The sequence below is a fragment of the Charadrius vociferus genome, unplaced genomic scaffold (assembly GCF_000708025.1).
Source record: "Charadrius vociferus isolate BGI_N301 unplaced genomic scaffold, ASM70802v2 scaffold332, whole genome shotgun sequence".
Classification (NCBI taxonomy): Eukaryota; Metazoa; Chordata; class Aves; order Charadriiformes; family Charadriidae; genus Charadrius; species Charadrius vociferus.
The window spans coordinates 2,724,452-2,742,746 of record NW_009647418.1 but is presented as its reverse complement, the minus strand read 5'-3'; the positions used below and the strand labels follow the sequence as shown (position 1 = coordinate 2,742,746).

The 18,295-nt window shown below is 42.1% G+C and overlaps 1 protein-coding gene across 1 annotated transcript in view; it reads left to right on the top strand.

The window, feature by feature from the left end:
- Positions 1-18,295, top strand: part of KDM2B (lysine (K)-specific demethylase 2B) — a 119,227-nt gene that overhangs the window by 19,276 nt on the left and 81,656 nt on the right. The window contains exons 5-6 of the mRNA XM_009880286.1: positions 10,733-10,911; positions 13,815-13,921. Coding sequence (XP_009878588.1) covers positions 10,733-10,911; positions 13,815-13,921 — 286 coding nt within the window. The remainder of the gene's footprint in view (positions 1-10,732; positions 10,912-13,814; positions 13,922-18,295) is intronic.

Sequence of the window (18,295 nt, the reverse complement as noted above, 5' to 3'; positions counted from 1 at the left end):
TCTGAGTTGGCTGTGCAAATGTGTTCAGCTTTTTGTTAGTAGCTACTCCAGAAAGCTGAAAGCAAACTGGGTAACTGTCTCTGAGTAAGTACTTCCTAGTGATTTTTTGGTTCATTCCTCCTGCGTGTTTGCTCCCCCTCTCAAATTGATCTGCTCTGAAAATTGTATCATGGTTGAATTCACATCGAACTACAAAGCCAGTCGAGAGGCTCGTAGTGTGGTCTGCGGGCAAGTAGGGGAAATTTTGTCTTAATCAACGTACAGTTCTCCATCCTGTGAAAGAAAATTAGCCGTGCAGATACAAAAGAAGGACAAAGCAGCCACACACTGCAGTTCAGAAAACTTTCCATCATTTCTGCTGAATAGGGACCTAGTGTTGCTTTTTCTATAGAGCAATGCTCCATTTGTTTCAAGGAAGTTCAGAAATTGGAGACTGTGAGGAGTTAGGAGGGACGCTCATTAGAGAAACTTTGTTGTTAAGGAGTGCCTCCCAAAATTAAACAGGCTGTTCAAAGGAAGTGCAAAAGTCTGCCCTCAGACTTGCATCTAAGTCTTGATTAAGATGTATGGTTCTCCCCCTGTGCGGGGATTTGTCCTGTGAATGGGAGGGCCACGTTTGGAAGAGCAGAAGAGCTGAGTCAGGAGTCATTAACTGCTGTATCTCCAGGAATCTTACGTGGAGGGATAAGGAGGAACCAGTGAGGTCTTTGCTCTGTTCCTGAAGTCCAAATAATGCATTTTTTGAAACGCAGTGGGCCAGGCTCTTCTAGGGGAGAGGAGTCAACACTGATCTCATGGGCGGGGAGGTACTCGTATGAAATATTTCCATTCATTGCAAGATTTCTCTTCTTGTTGCTCATGGGGGTTTTGTGCCCCATGGTGTGATCTGTGCCTGGCTTGCTCCCTGCGTCCTGCTTTTTTCCTTTTCATGTAAGTGGGACTGTTGGAGTATTAACCAAAACTGGGTTAATGAAAGCATCCTCATTGTTCTCATGGTTTGGAAGGGCAATGTCTGTGAAATTTTATAAAAAACAACTTGTGAACAAGTTCTTCAGCCTGTGAGGGTTCAGATTGAGGGTACCTCAGTGTCTGGATCCTGCAAATCACACCCTAAATTCATCAAGGGACTCATATCCATAAGACAGATTACATCTCTCCGATAGTTGAGAGGAGCAGGGGGATCCAAGAGCACTTTGAAGACAGGAGATAAGGATGGCTTCTTGCAGGATGAGGCTGAGCTTGGATGTTCCTCACAAGTGACTGTAAAATAATTGCATGTCAGTGTTACTCCCACTGATCTGAGGATCCAAAACCGAAACCTGTGTTTCCAGGGAGCTAAGTTATTTACCTGACTACAAACTTTTCAAGGGGAAAAATGGAAAATCAGAAAGCAGTGTATGTCAAGGCCAGTGATTTGTCTCAGGTATCTGTTATAAGGCTATTTGCAGTTGGATGGAGCTTTGAGCAACCTGGTCTAGTGGAAGGTATCCCTGCCCACAGCAGGGGGGTTGAACTAGATGGTCTCTAAGGTCCCTTCCAACTCTAACCATTCTATGACTGTGATTACAGCAACATGTGTTTGAGATCCAGTCTTTATAAAAACAAACAGTTCCTCCATCATATTGTTCTGTGGCCAAAACTTGTTTTAAAATCTCCCACTATTTTTTAAAAACACTTTGTTTTTGAAATCAAGTTCCAAATGTCCTCACAGGACTGCCAACATGCTTCATGCTCTAAAATTTATCTGTAATTGTGAATTCTGCTAAGTCAGACCTCAACTAAAATCAGCAAATAAATATTACCACCGAAAATTATAACTTCCAAGTGCTTCTAAGCTATGATAAAGTCAAACCAACGGTCTATCAACAAAGGGGTTTATAGGTACCATTGGTGTTAGCTGGCCAGACTTCTAGCTGTTGCATTTCTTTTTAAATGTGAGAACTACAAAGAGGAAACATCTGGACAATACTGAAAAAAAAAAAGCCAGTTGTTTTATTGAAGCAATTCATTCCAACTCTATCAAGCAGATTTCTCTTTTCCAAGTACAGCAGCACTGAAGACTTATTGGCTCATCCTTTTGTCTTTTTTTCTTTCTTTTCCCTTGAGCGACCTCTCCTGTTTTTTTTGTATCCCTCTTGCTGGGATGTACTGTACTGTATAGAACTCATTTTACTCCCAAATCTCATAGTAGCTTGTGAGCAAGTACAGATAAATCCTTCCAGACTTGAGCAAATGCTATTAGGATACTCTTACCAACCATGAGCCAATAATCAACATACTTTGCTGTAAGCAGGACCAGTAGGACCTGACAGGTGGGTTTTTGTTTGTTTATCATGGGATCTATTAGTTCTTTGTGGGACACCAGCAGTCCTGTATGTTGATCAAACAGCTAATGCGATTTCAGAACTGTTCCTCTCTCTGCTCCCTGTTTGCTTAGGTCTAGGAAGAATTACAAAGTTGTGGAGCTGTGCTGCATTTTCTCCTGGGCAGAATTAAAATTAGAAACTAGACTTCAGAGTTTCTGAATGGGTTTTTTTTTTCAAGTGAAGGTTACATTAGTGATTTTCCTGCAGTCTGAGAGCTCTACCTAATTTGTTGAAAATTGAAGTGGTTTGTAGCAGCTCTGAAGCAACCCCTTGGGACTTTGGCATCCACCAATATTAAGGTGGAGCAGCGCACATATAAAGTAGAAATCTCTCTCTATTAAAGTGGCGTATTGCAGACTTTCAGAAGACATTGCTTCATTTAACACACACTGGGTTTGTGCCTCTTAAATAGCTTATTGTTTAGGAAGAAAAGCTCCAGTCTGTAATGTCGGGGGAGGACGCTGGGGCTATGGTTTGGTGTCAGTGTATGATTTCCCACAGCAGCTGCCAGCGCTGGTGCTCGGTGCACATCCCTTGCCCTGATGTTTGTGGAACTGTGCTGTGAAGCAGGCAGGGAGCTGACCCCGCTTAAAAAAATTATTTAAGCCTCATCAGTTTCTTGAGTACTGGTGAACAGCTTGTATCATGAAACCAGGACCTGGGGCAGAGAGAGGTTAAAACTTACCCAGTGTTCCTGATAGACTGGAAATAGAAACTTGTCCCTCTAATTCCAGTACTGTGCTCTGGTGCCAGACCACCTTTTTGTCATCTAAACTGGCATCTCGTTTTCCGTATTGCTGCTTATTATGTGCCCTGGTATAGCGTCTCTATTCTTTGTGCTACCCACTGCATCTAACAACTTGGGGTTTTTTGCCATACCAATTAAGCAACTCTAAATTGGCATCCTGCTCATTCTCCTCCTTCTCTCCCCACTTCTGGCATTGCTCTCCTATCCCCTTCCTGCGTGGTGGCACGGGCTTTGCTCTTTCTTGCAGTGAGGTGGTTCAGAAAGTTGAACTGGCAGACAACTCACACCGTCTTCCTCCTTGCAGACAGGGGGAGGAATATATATATATATATATATATATATATATATGTGTGTGTGTGTGTGTGTGTGTGTGTGTATTTGTATTTTAATGGTGGTTTAACTCTCCACACTAACCAATGCTGGGATAAAACATCATGGATGTGGGCTTCTACCTCTGGCGTGAGTTTCCACTGGGGAGCTGTGCATCAGAAGAGTGACAGATTGAGTGAGCCTTGATCCATGATTAGGGCTTCTGTGCAATAAAGTAAATAAAAAAAAGGTATTTGATGCTCCCTCTTTATGCCTTTTTTTTTTTTTTGGCTCTTAGAAATAAAAATGAAATATTATAACACTTGCTTGCCTATGTTTAGCATGTCCGCTGACTTGCCATTTTGGAAGTAGAACCATTTCTATTTTTAGAGCTGAGCTTCCTGTTTGAGCTCTCTTTAAGTTTGTCCTTTGCCTAACACAGTCAAACTCTTTAAAAAAATCTTAGTTAAACTGGAACAGTTTTGCTAAAAACAGTCTTGTTCACGTCCAGATATAAACAGCAGTAAATCCGGTTTGAATGAACGTTATAATAAAAATTCAACCTCTCAAAAGAATGTAATTCCATGATGTCAAAACATGAAAGTGAAATTGAACCGATGTGTTGATGTGGTCAGGGTCATCTCAACGCCTCTGTCTACAAGTGGATTTAAAATGAGTTGTCCACGTGGGAAAATTAACCAGAACAGCTATTTTAGAATAACTCCCCATAGTCACACTGTTCTTCTGAAATAAGCATCCTCTGCTTTAGCTCATCCAAACTAGAAAAAAAAAGCTGTCTTATCCTGGAGGAATAGGACCCAAAATCCTAAATATTTCATGGTACTTGTTGTGCTTTAGTGCCATAATTTTCCTTAGTCCAAAATGACCTTCAAGCGTAGCTATGCCTCTACCTAAAAATATATATTAACATCAGCGTGTTCTGGAGGTCTGATGTAATCACAGCTATATACCCCTTAAGATGTCCTCATTAAAGTGTGGATACTGGAGGTGTGGTGGTGTTGTCAACCCTTTGACGGGGGACCCCTTTAAATACCAGTCTAGACCAAAGGAGAGCTGCAGGATTGCTGATATAATTCACATGCTAATGAATGGTAGTTGAAGGTCTTCGGCTTCCTAATTGCCAAGTATCGGGAAATCAAGGCTATAATGTTTCTCCTTATGGGCCGATGATGAGATTTCAGGAGGCAGAACAGGCAATCTAAGGGAAGAGGCAGTCCTTCCCTCCCAATTCGGACTGTTCCACTCCTATTTGTGCCATGCTTGCTCTTGATCCTGAGGTCCTTCTGGTCCAGCTTTGATGCATGTCTAACCCCTCAGCGAACTGATCCAGTTCACGCTATCAGCAGAAAACTAGAAAAACAGAAAAAGAAAAATATTTTCTCGGTATCTTAGTAATCTCCGTTCGCTTGCCCCAAAGTTGGAGGAGTGCCAGGGTCAAAGTGAGAGAAGGTCAGGGTTGCACAGCCAGGACAGGGGAGGTGAGACCTTCGAGGAGCAGGGAGCTTCTGAGGCATCTCAGCCATCTCTCCCAAAACCTCTCCCTTATGGAGGGGTGTGCTCCATCCCTCCGAGCTGGATGCCGAGTCGCAGGCTGGGCTCTAGCATGTTGCCAAGATGCCCCAGGCAAAGCTACGCTCTTCTTCCCACCGTCAATATTACTGATGGAGCGCATCACAACAAAGTATAGCTTGGAATTTAAAATGTAAATAAGGCCATAAAAATCTAAATTGTCCTTTCCTTGTTGGGGTGTGGTTTTGCCTCAGAGGCAGCTTTCCTAAAAATAAAGGCAGAATAGATTGCTGTGGTCCAATCAATGCTCTTTTCTACTTGTCTTTAGGAAAATAAACACTGCTATTGCCAGATTAACATGTCACTTAACGAAATAGTTTCATTTCTGTAGGACTCTTAGTATGCAAAGATGCTCTTGATAGTGTAGAATGCGCTATGAAATGCTATTAACATGAAATTATTTAATTTTTATAACATTTTCCCTGTATTTTATCTGTTACTATTAAATATATTTTATGTTGAGACATTTTAGGATACGATCAATGGTCTTAAAATAGATTTGACAGATAAATAAATAAAATGTAAGATTTTCAACAAAGTTATATCCCTTCCCACTTTCCTCAGAACTTGTATTATTTTTCTTTCTGTAGTCCTTTGTGTGCTAGCTCTGTCTTTTCAGCTGCCTGAAGTAAGTTTGTCCTGTAGGTTAATACATTTGGATACTGTATAAAAATGAAAAGTAAGATGTTTCTTTGTATATGGGATTTTTTGTGTGTGTGTGTGTGGTTTTCACTGGCTGAAGTTTCAAAGAATCACTGAAAATTACAGTTTATGTTTTGGGTAGATGTAAGGATACTAATTGATTCTATATAATGCCACTAAAACACGATATTAGCCCTAAACCGTCTCCTTTAGTCTTGCCCTGGAGCATTAAGGCTTAGGAGTTTTTGCTGGCTTAAGCTTTTCCTGTGGACATGCTCTAAATACCTTACCTTTTGTCGCGTGAAAAAAACTAATAACATGGGTTATTGCAATTTGGCAGTTTTATACCAAATGATAAAGCTGCAGGGACCAAAGAGGAGAAGGAGGGGGAATGTGTATGTCAGGTATCCTTAGCTTTGCGTGTCTGTAAGAAGGAAATAATTTAACCCCACAGAAAATGCTCCTGCTCTGCAGTCAGCATGGCTTGTGCTGGGGAGCTGGGGGGGGGGCAGATACCTGAGCCAGGGGGTGCACAGGGGAAAGGCAGAGCCCGGCAAAGGGGGAGCTGGGTGGCTTGGGGACACTTGTTTCACGGTGGACCAAGAGGTGCTGGGGAAAATGCTGGGTGAGAAAAGTAACTGGGAGGAGTGCGGGAGAGATGCATGCAAGTGTCCGAGCTGGACTCTTGATTTCCCTTTGTTCTTCTGTGCCCTCTGGTGGATCTGGGATCGATGGTATTGGTACGCCTCTCCCAACTAAAGTTGTTCGTACCCTGGGCCTGAAATGCAGAGAATGTCGTGAATAGCTCCACTTGAGCAAGGATTTTCTGCTCCGATTCATGTCCCAGTTAGTATGGGATATCACAATAGTCTCCTGTGGGTAGCAGAAGAATATGTGCTTTCCAGCTCCGGAGGGATTAACCGGGATGCAAGTCAAAGCCTCACTCTTTAGGTACAATTAACTCGCTAGTGAAGCTAGCAGATTTCCTAAGGCTCTGCAAAAATTCCTGCTTTACAAACCAAGGATTTTTTTTTTTTTCCCAGTAAGAAGCATAAAGATTAGACAAGACCGGCAGGCTTGTCCCTCCGCATTTGAGGTTGGTTGCGGGTTGTAGACACCGTACTGTATCTTGGGCGCAGATCTTACTTCGGTCACAAAGAGTTAAAATAATTCCCCAAGACAGCTTTATCCTCTTAACGACAGGCTTGATAATCATTCTTACAGGATCCTCCTCTGTGGTGGGAGAGTTGCACCTTTTCCTGCCGGTGGTGCCCTGGGGAAGAGGCAGCAGTCTAGAAAACACAGGTGTAATTTTCACCTCTGATTTGCACCTCCTGTGCATTTCTTGTATTCTACTGTGTGGTTCATGTTTGCTTTGCTTATGGACCACCTCTTGCTTCCACCACTCCTAATTTCAATGCTAAATCCAGGGGAAAGGATGGGCTGTTTTGAAGACCGGAGTCTGGTAGCCTGGGTAATGCAAATCTGAGGCTGTTTCAGGTCAGGTCAGGGGAAGGCAGTGCTTCACCTTTTTAGAAATGGGAAACGGTAACTGTTGGATCCCAGAGGAGATTATTATAGTCACAGAATTTCCCATTCACTGTTCCCTCTCTGGCAAATCGTTATAATATTGTATATGTGAAGCAAAGTGTGGGTGCAAATTCTGCAGGGGAGATCAACGAGAGCTTTGCTGAATGACTTTGGAGCTGCAGTCTGTCACCCCTGGAGGCTCTCTGGGGTGGACTTGGTAAAGCTGTGATTTGTGAAAGCGTTTGCTGATGCCTGTGTAACTTGCATTCATGAAGTGCAGTTCTCACTAGAGGTCAAGGTTTCCCTCCCTGTTGCTCTCAAAATATTTTTGCCGAGAAGCCCAGAACAGAGACGAGCAAATCTCTGTACCAAACCAACTTGTACACGGTGGGCAGTGGGAGGCGGGGACTCTGCACAAGTCATTTTTCCTCCAGGTGTTCATTTCGATGTACAAAAAATAACGATATTGCAGCATATAACAATGTTATAGGATTTAATCTGTTAAAACCTTTACAGCATCTTAGTTACTAGGCCTCTAAATAAAGGGAACAGATATTATATATGCTGTTCCTTCCCTTTATTTTACTGCAGATTTTACTAATATGTGGGCTGGAGTAACTTGATTTTTTTTAAGGTTTCAGATGAAGCATAGTTCTAAAGTAGCTCTTCCTGATTGATTTGATTTTCCAGCGTACATCTCTGCAACTGATTCTTCCCTCTCCTTCTTGCTTTTGTCTGTTCCTCTTGTCAAAGATGGCGCTAGCTTGTTTCTTAGTTACTGTCTTTGTGATCCTTTGGGGATTCACTTGTGCTTGATGAGTAAGCAGCAGTAGAGGAGGAAGATGTTTCTTCTTTAGGCTGTAAAATCCCCTCCAGTGAACCCTAGCATCACCACTTCGCCTCTGAGTCACATCTGCTGCGGGAGAGGAAAAAACGCCTCTTAATCCTGCACCGTCCAGGCGTTCTCCAGCCAAGAAGTTATATTGGAAAAAATCCTGGGAAGCGAAAGATGACATGATGCATGGTGCACTGAAGCTTCCCATGTCAGCAGTAAAAGATGCTCTCTGCCAGCTAGAGACCCAGGTATACGTTACTCCACATGCAGCAAGTGATGAGCTGAAAGCCAGGGATATGGCCTGTATGAGGGCAAGAGGCTGCCGGGGTCACTGAGGTCCTGCTGGGACTCGGTGGGCTGCATCAGGCTTCATCGAGTGAGTTCCCTTCCTAGAGGACAAGGGTGAGAGCCTGGCAAGAGGATATCTAGGAAACGGTTAACAGAAATGGTACATCAAGTAAAACGTGTGTCAGAAATGTTCAGAAATCCAGCCTGACCTGAGATCTCTCAGCCTGACACCACTTTTTGGAGCCTCTGTATGCTTCTTTCCCTTATGCTTTACCCGTACCCCCTTCTGGATGGTATTTTTTAGCCTTCTCCTAAGGGCAGGAAATACAAGAAAGAGCTGAATCTTTCCAGTAAAGAAGAGATAAAGCTGGCAGTATGCCAGAACTGCTAGGAAGTGGGCAGCGAGCACAAGGCTGTTAACCTGTAATTATATGTCTCAAATTTTGCGAGCAGTACTCCAGGAATCAGTATGATTATTTGATATAGGCAGTACTGTGGTTTAAGAGAAAAACATCCCTTCAAATTACTCTTTTAATTTGGAAGTCAAGAGACTATCAGTTCAAATCTTAGCTCTTCTGTCCGTGATTGATAATGGTGTACATTTAACAAACCTGCTATTGAACTGGGCCTCATATTTTTGATTCATCAGGTAACTGCTGATTTTTTTTTTTCAGAAGGGATAATTAAGAGGCTGTACAAGGTCGCTTCCAGCAAAGCTGAGATCAAACCTAGACTATAATATGGCAGATCCCAGACTCTGCCACGCAGTCCTTCAAATAAAATTTTTCAGTATCGGTGTACTTAACCCCTCTGGGCTGTAGTCACTGACTGCTTTAATCCCCAGGCACTGGAAAGCAGAAATCAGACTGGCTTTTATTCAGGGGCTGTTTAACAGGACTTCACCCCAGTTGCTAGCCTATTGACTTGAAAAAAGACTTTTCCCCCTAGATAGTTAAGTTAACAGTTAAAAAAACAACAAAACACTCTAACCCAAAACTAGATTTTATGTATTTTATTTCAAACATGCAAATACCAGATTTAAGGACTCTTGTGCTTTTTCACACATAAGTAAACTTTCTCCCCATCCTGCCTCAAGGTGGCAACACCACGTACAGTCCCGAGCTCAGAGTAAGGATGAAATCCTGTTCGCTGGCCTTGTAGTGAAGAGTTTGACTGACGGGCCAGTGGGACTATTCCAGATTTACACTGTATAAATTTTTCTTTTTGATTACAAAGCTTTATGGTCTTGAGTTCCTTTCCAGAATCATTATCACATCTGTCACTGTCACTGCTGTCAGTGGCTAAGGATGTTTTTAATGGAGTGATGCAATCCAAACTATCATTCTTACTGAAATACTGCTCCCAAGCACACAATAGGCCAGGTGCTGTAATTATTAATAATTCTCTCTGATGGCATATATCGGCCCTCCATTTTGTTTTAATGCAATTTATTTCGAGTTATTTCTTCGGCAGTGAAAATGGGGTTGGATTGATTTTTTGGAAGCGTTGCGCGTTTGTTTGCTGGAATCCTTCTCTCCTGGAAATGAGGCATGTCTCTCATGGGCTCCCGTTCGTTCACACACAAATGAACTGCTAATTAGGATGATGAAATTGCTGGGAGAGGTGAAACCTTCCAGTTGGCCGAAGAGAAGATTGTGGATTAATCTGTGTAAAGCTGAAGGCTCGACTAAAACTGCTGTTCAACATTCTGGTGCTAATGAGACTTGTATGTCTGCCACTCGAGAAGCTGAAAGTATGTCCTGTAGTTTTTGTTGAGAGATCCAAAGTAGGGGCTCACTCTTCTATGGCATTTAGTGCTTTCATCTCCACCGACGATGACTGGAATTGAGAATGCTCAGCAATCTGTATAAGGTGTTCAGCAGTTTAGAACATCCGGTGATGCAAGGCAGTTTGCTCTTTATGGATAATTTTTGTCCATGACTAAAAGCATCTTGAGAGGCATATGGATGTTTAGAAAATCACAGAGTATGATTTGGAGAGCTATTTGTCTTGTATGCCCCCTGCTACCATATTATATTGCATCTTCATAGTTTTTCATGTACTTCTGCTCATGTCGATTCATGTAAAGGAGGAAACTCTCCACCTCTCTGAAGCAGAGAGACACCGAGTGACTTGTTCCGTGTCATACTGGGCACAAACTCCACTTTAAAGATAGCTCCCTGCTCGTTGTTGAAGCTGCTCAGAACCCGTGGACAGACTGATGCTGGTCTCTCATTCTCTAATAACAGTTTCCCTGCAGTTGTTGAGAATATATACATATAAAAAAATATATATATAATGATATATATATAATTTATACATATATATTTATATAATTTATACATATATATATATATAATTTATACACAGATATATAACTATAGCAAAGGTAAATGTTTTGAGAGTGTCTCTGTGTGTTTGCAGGAAGCCGACGGATAGTGGATGTGATGGATGTGAACACGCAGAAAGGTGTTGAAATGAGCATGTCTCAATTTGTGAGATACTATGAAACACCCGAGGCCCAGCGTGAAAAACTCTACAATGTCATCAGCCTGGAGTTCAGTCACACAAAGCTGGAGAACATTGTCAAGCGTCCCAATGTGGTAAGGGATCCTGTGGTGATGGTGTTTATTTGCAGCTTCTTCCCAGTCACCAGTTGCTTTGTAGGAAATAAAACATAGAGTTTAAACAAGGTGACGTGAAGGACCTACAACTCCTGTCCATTTAGTGTTAGGATCTTATTTCTACTGAGGTAAAAAGCTGGTAGCTCATTTTTACCTGGATGGAAAATTCCTTGACAGTGGAACTTAATTTATAGGAATTAGGTACCTGATGAGCTCTTAATCATGCAATTTGCACAAATACCCAATTCCTCTCAAGGTATTTAGGGGAAATTCCATCCAAAATTAAATACCTGTCTATGCTTTTCTCCTTTGAGGAGGAGGAAATTTAAAGCTATTATCAGGAAGCTTAAATTCCTTATATATGAACCCTCCTATTAACTAAAAACTGTTCAGGGGACTCCAAAGCCAAAAAGTTGAAAACACATGTATGAAATGTAGAAATTTATACATAATTAAATCAGCATAATTACTGCTGTGTCAGAATTGGAAGTGTCAGAGGAAGGGGGTAGATTTGTACACATTTTTTAAAGGTAGAGGGCTTTTGTGATTTTGTTTCCCAATGGAGTCACCGGCAGTGAAACCATGACCTTGTTCATAAAGATGATGTCATTTATCACTAAAATGTAGCCATGTGTGGGTGAGGATTAGCTCATCAACTCAGAAACACACAGTGATGGAAGAAATGGCATTGGAGGTTTCAGTGTATCTCCTCAGGACACTCGGCAGAGACTTTGGGCATTGGTCCTGGTTGACCAGGGAACAAAGGGGCTTCTCAAAGTAGAAAGCACGTGCTGCTTATTCCCTCTGTATCTGCTCGTGGCACTGCTGGGTGTGAAACTATAGCTCTATGATGTTTTGTTTTCAGGCACTTTTCTCCTCCTCAATTCTAAATTCTATTCTAGTTATACCAGCTTTTTTTCACTGGGGACATTTCCTGCCTTTACAGGCAATATAAACACCACACTTCTGCCTGAACAGGTCAAAAGTAGATGGCAGCTCTAATTGCTGATTTGTAGAAGTAATTCTTAAGTAGGCTTTTGTGTTCTGTTACGCATATATCACAAATATTAAGCACATATTTAGGAGTTTGTGCAGGTTTTTGCTGTCATTTAGACACTAGTGGGCAGTTTGGAAGTGCTCTGGGGAGTTTCTGGTGTTCAGTTGACCCCAGTCTTCCCAAGCCCATCATGCTTGGTGAGCTTTTAAAACACCTGCGCAAATTTCCTGGGTGCTCAGGACTGAAAAATGCAATTAGGTACCTGTTACCATATGTAAATGAATACTTCATATCTCTTTAATATGGCCTGAGTTTGTAAAATCAGGAATATTTAGATCTCACTGAAAGGGAGATTTGCATTCCCATTAGGTACTTGGGAATAGAAGAGAAGGTGCTGGAGGTGCAGACAAAATCCAGTACATGAAGTCAGTTACTGGTTGAATACTATATTTGTACAAGTGGATCCCTTGATTTCTGCACAGCTCTTTGAGCCCACGTAAGGCAGAAATACTTGATTCATGTTCCCTGTTGTGTAAAGACTGTAGGTTGCAGTGTCAGGATGTGGGAATTATTTCAGGATCAGGACAGCAACCATCAGTTTTGTTTTCACATACAACTGTGGTGATATTCATGGAATCGGTACTATTCTACTGGCAGCATTATTTCCCTTCGCCTCTTCTCAGAGTGTGTTATCAACAGTACCTGGTGCAGATGGAGAAATGGATAGGGGTCAGCCCCAGTCTGCAAGAATTTCATGTACTAATTGCCCTATTATAAAAATCCTTTGGGGATACAAACAGTTGAGTTGACTCATATGGATAACATTCTTGGGTGAGCCTTTAAAAAGGTTTTGCAGTCAAGAGGCTGAGTGGGGTGCTAACCATGACTGAATTGGCCTTCTCCATTCTTGCTGCACATGGTCAGCGGACAGCTTTGTCACCAAGGCCTAGGGTAGATCTTGGAGTCCTTATTGACCCATAAATGGAGGTTCCTGACGATTTTTTGAGCTGGGTCAGGATGTACAGCCACACTGTGGCCAAACGCAGCACTACAGCCTGCCTTGTTGGACTTCCCAAGCTGGCTGGTGTTTTCCCTTGTTTTGAAACCTGGCACGTGTGATCCACTTGCGTAACCAGATGGGGGTGTTCAGGGTATCTAGCACAGGCTCCATCTTAAAGCAGACCAAAAAATGAGTCACAGGCTTGTCCTTGCTGTGGCAGTGATGGACAGATTGCAGTTCATGCTCTGGCAACCAGCGCAGGAGCTGTGTTTCAATGTCCCTGAACAATCTCCAGTTTCCATCTCTTCCTCACCTTGCTGTCAGTATGTTTCCAATTGCTTGGTTGTTGCTGTTTTCTCCTGCCCACACTTCCTAAAAGTTTGGCTTTTGGACAAGAACTTTGGTGAATTTATACCCAAGTAAAACGATAAAGGAAATGCACAGTAGGTGATAACGTAATTACTCAAATCAGAATTTGGCCAGAACAATGGTGTTAATGTTCCTTGAAATGTAAGTTATTGGAATAGTATAACCTAGTTTATGTTAGTATTTTAATGTTCATAAACACAATTTTTAGGCTATTGGCTACAAAAATGCATTTGAAGACAGACAGCAAGTGATGTGGCAAGAGAAGGTGCTCACAGGAGCCCATAGGTCAGAATTTGCACCCAGTTAAATTGACTGCAAAACTCTCCTTGCTCTGGGTTGCGAAGCGCTGAGTTCTGGAGATGAAGTTGGGTCCTCAGGACTTATGCTGAACAGCAAGCTTCTTGCTGTCTGTGAGCATCTGCCTGTCTGCTGCTGTCATTGTTAGAGTTTTAGACAACAGGAGTGTATCCTACCATGTGTTCAGCAATTAACAGTTGATTTTGGTGGGGCTTTCAGGTGGACTTAGTCGACTGGGTGGATAATATGTGGCCCCAGCATTTGAAGGAGAGACAGACGGACGCTACCAATGCTATTTCAGAGATGAAATACCCCAAAGTGAAAAAGTAAGTTTGTTTAAGTCTTTAAAAAGCTCTACTCTTGACCTCTTTGATTAGCTCCTTTTGAACTCCAAAGCTGGTCGGAGAGGAAATAATGATTTATTTATTTTTCAGTGAGCAGGAAGAGGGGGGTGGTGTGGCTGACCTGCTTGAGCTGTGTAATACCTACTGATGGACTGTACCAGATTTTAAGGAGAACAATTTTGTATTTGAGAACTTTATGGATACCTCATGTTCTTAAAGCCTGTGGTTATAGTCTTTAAGAGAGGAATATTCTGTTCTAAATATTAATATTTAGAGCTTCTCAACACATTTTATTCTAAATATTTTAAATTGAGAAATAACCTACAGTTTGCTGAATACAATCTTTAATCAAATCCCTGTGAAAAGTGCATTTTTATTTTTTAGTTTTGAGTAACTCTCTTTTGAAAATGGCAGACTGACCTTAAACAGTAAATTCTCCAAAAGTGCTATCCAAAGAAATCACTTCCCAGGACACAGATATGTCATACAGTTCACACAGTATAGTCAAGGTACTTCTGTGGGCTGGGTTCTGACCCTTCCCAGGTTCTAAACTGCTAATGGCTGGAAAGTTATTAGCTGAGAGATATTTTGATGCTAAGATGTCCCTGTTCATTTCGAGGTTGGACTAGATGAACTTTAAAGGTCCCTTCCAACCCAAACTATTCTATGATTCTGTTTTGTGAAATGAACTTGAAGTCCATTTTTAATAGGTGTGTGTCTCCCCAAAAACTCTGTCACTCTCCTTCATGCCAATTTACTTTTCTGTTGACTTTTTCTTTTCAACAGCAAGATCAAATATTGGAGGGACTATATAGGCTGTGTTTCCTGTTTCAGAGGACCCTCTCAGGGCAGGTTTGAGACCAAACACAACAGCAGTTTGTCCTGCTTCTGCGTATCTCAGCTCTAGTTTTTGGACAAGTTGTGATAGTATAACCTCACTTCAACTGTTTCTTCTGTTTGAATATCTTCCTTGAAGCTGTTTCTATGTGATGATTGGAAAAAGAAACTACTTTGAGGGCCTGAAAATGTGCACTGTAAGTTTCACAGAAATTAATACAACTAAAATAGGTGTTACTGTTAATGATATAATAGCTACTGACCTGTGTGGCTGATGAACACCACATAATCCTGGGAGCCCTTCACTGCTGTTTCTGTTTTAGAGGCATTTTCTATTGGCCAGACCTAATGCTGGCAGCATCCCAGGCTCTGCTGATGAACCGACCTCTAGCGTTTTGCGAATCACACTCAGAACTGTTTTGAAACTATAATGTCTAAAATAGATTGGTACTAATATATAGAAAGGAGTGTGCAGTCAGAAATTGATACGCAGCATTCACCCACATATTGTAAAAAATAAACATTTCGTAAGGTAAAGGTCTCCATAATAGAAGAACCTCTGTGGCAGGCATCATAGGGAAGCCTGGTCCTACGGTATGCTCAGCACCACTGATTTCAGTGGAAGCTAAAGATACTTTATCCTTCTGAAACGACTAAGCTGCTTGTCAGGGTAACTAGATATGGATAGGAGTGCCAAATTTCACATATGCATTTGGAAATGTCCTAAGTGACTCACCTAAGGTCGCACAATAAGCCAGTGGTAGGGCAGAAAATAGAACCCAGGTAACTTGCTTCCCCAGTGGTTAGTCTATTAAATAACATGATGTATAATAGGCTAGAGCTAAGAAACTGAATCATGATTTAGGGCTTCAGGATTCATGGATTGTGCAAGGTAAGAAGTAAAGAAAGCAGTCCCTTTCTTAGAGCAGGCACACTCCAGATGCTGCAAAAAAATGCAGCAAGTAAACAAAGCAAGGCAGAGGTGGTTTAAAGGATAAAGTAGCAACATGACTAACAGAATTTAGTAGAAAAAGCAGAGTGTATTCTTGCAGTTCACTACTTGCATCACGAAATGCCAGATGGTAGTTTTCAAAGAGGGATTTTAGAGAAGTAGCAATTCAACAGATTTTGACATGGAGCTTTTCCCATGTGTGGGGGGATGGCCTGATAGAAAGGAAGGAGATGCCTGATGAAGAAGCAGACACAGAGCCATTGAGGTTGCTGTCACTGGCAAAGTGAAGGTGGAGGTTGACAGCTTGATAAACTAGTAGATGTGATAGGTAGAGGGAAGCTAAACAGTGAAAGACTGTAAGTGGTTGAAATGTGACAATAGAGTTTCATGTGGGGAAAAGGAGATACCCTGCGTCAGAGAGAAAGGCAAGGGTGGTGCGGCTGGAGTGATGAGGGCGAGGATGTTGCTAGTGAGCATCATCTAGCATAAAGACTAAAGAAAGCTGATTTACAGCACTGTTGGCACAAAACCCTCATCAGTCTGAAGAAGCAACAAAAAGCAGTAACAAACATTGCTAGTCTAGGAGCACAAGAGAAGTTGTACTGTATCGGGACAAAGATCCGTGGTGCTCAGTAACCTGTCTGCTGTTGGCTGCTGTCACAGGTACCCTGGGAGGAGTGTAAGAACAGTGTGAGCATAAAATGATGCTGCCCCTTAAAATTATCTTCTGAACTTCCACTGCCTGCAGGTCAGGCAGGGGCTATCCTGAGACAGAAGTGGTTTCTGTGTGCTTAGTGACTCTCAAGAGATTTCTCTTCCATGAACTTGTCCAGTTTAAATATGAACTCCTCAAGAGATTAGCCTTCTCCATCTTTGGAGATTCAGATGGACCCTTTCCCTTATAGATACTAGTCCCAGCTATTGCTGTGAGTACCCAGAGGGTATGAGTCCTATTTAAAGAGATCGTGTTCAATTGTGGAGCTAAATGTCAGTGCTGTCACTTGTTTCATGCTGCCCATTCTTTTATGCGAATCATCAATATGAATATGCTTTATTAATGACTGTGGTTGCTCAGAAATGGGATTGTTTCATTTCATTCTTGTTCTTAGCATTCTCATAATACTAAGAGTTTGCAGTATGCGATACCCACCATTAACGTGTTCCCTACAAACAAAAAGCACTCCAGCAAAAGCATTGCGGTTTTGCAGACACAGATGGCATTACCAGACACAAATGTCTGTCTTGGCTCCTGCACGTCAAGTTCCGTGCTGGGAGCGAAGTTAGAGAACGCTCCATCTGCTGCACTGCTTTGGTTACCAGGAGCACTACGCACACTGGAGACTGCCCTGGCTTTCACTTGGACTTGCACCATTAACTTTTTAAAAAAATTCTGGGTAATGAGGTTATTTTTCTGTCTATAAGTAAATGACTACTTACCTAATAGGAGCCTTAGAGGACTGAATTAAATGGGGAAATGGTTTATGTCAAAAATATGTAAAACTTTCCAAGTACTGCCTCTTAAGCAGTAAGCCAATATAAGAAATTGAGGGGATGGCTAGCTGAGACTGGAGTGTGACACACTTCAAACTGATATAAGTTGGCATTGCCCCTGAAAAAACAGTCTCATGCCCACATTGTCCCATCTTCATTGCTAGAACACACCATTGTGCAGCTGCAGAGTGAACTGGACTGGGGACTGGTCCGGTTGAAAACCGATTCAGAAATGAAGAAGAAATATTGGTTACTTTTCAGGCCATCCAGACCTCCACATGGCTGCATAAATGCTTGTGCCAACCGAAGGGCAGTGCAGAAGTAGTGTAGGGGAAAAAAAAAAGGCAGATCATCAACAAACCCCTGCTGCAGCTCACACAGGGTACAGGGCCACGAGGCACCAGGTGAGCAGAGCGAACAGCTCATTGCTACTGAGGAAGCCTGCTCCTGCGTCCCCTCTTACACATCCTGTGAAGGGCCTCACAAACACAGGAGCCTGATTGAGGGAGGGCAGTGCTGTGTAACCAGGAGCCAGGGCAAGAGGAAAAAGCAGGGCTGTTTTAACATCAGCTTTTAGAGGCACGAGCTTGTTATATCACCTCAGATGTCCGTGGTACTGCAAATCCGAAGGGTAGGGAACTGTGACAAAAGGAGACTGAACTGGGCTCAGAACTGCTTCTTTCATCATGGTGCATCATAACCATTTTCAGGTAGCTCAAAACAAGCGCAGATTTACTTCAGTCTTTAAATTCAACCAGGACTGAAGCAATCTGGATACAGCTGAGCCTGAACCAAACCAAAAAATGTACTAATTTACTGTTTACTAGGTTTTGTGTTTTTAGCCTTTGCTTTTTGCAAAGCAGTGGCAGTGAAATAGCAAGTGTGCCAGAACATGATGGCTATAGAAATAGTAACAGGCACTTCTAGCAACTTGATAAAGTTTGTGCTATGGAACAAATGAAAATGAAAGCTTCAGTCACTACAATACCCTTTTTGCCTTCAAAATTCTTCCTATTACTTAAAATAGCTACACACTGCTATAACAGGTCTTTATATCGCTGTTATTCTTCAATTAA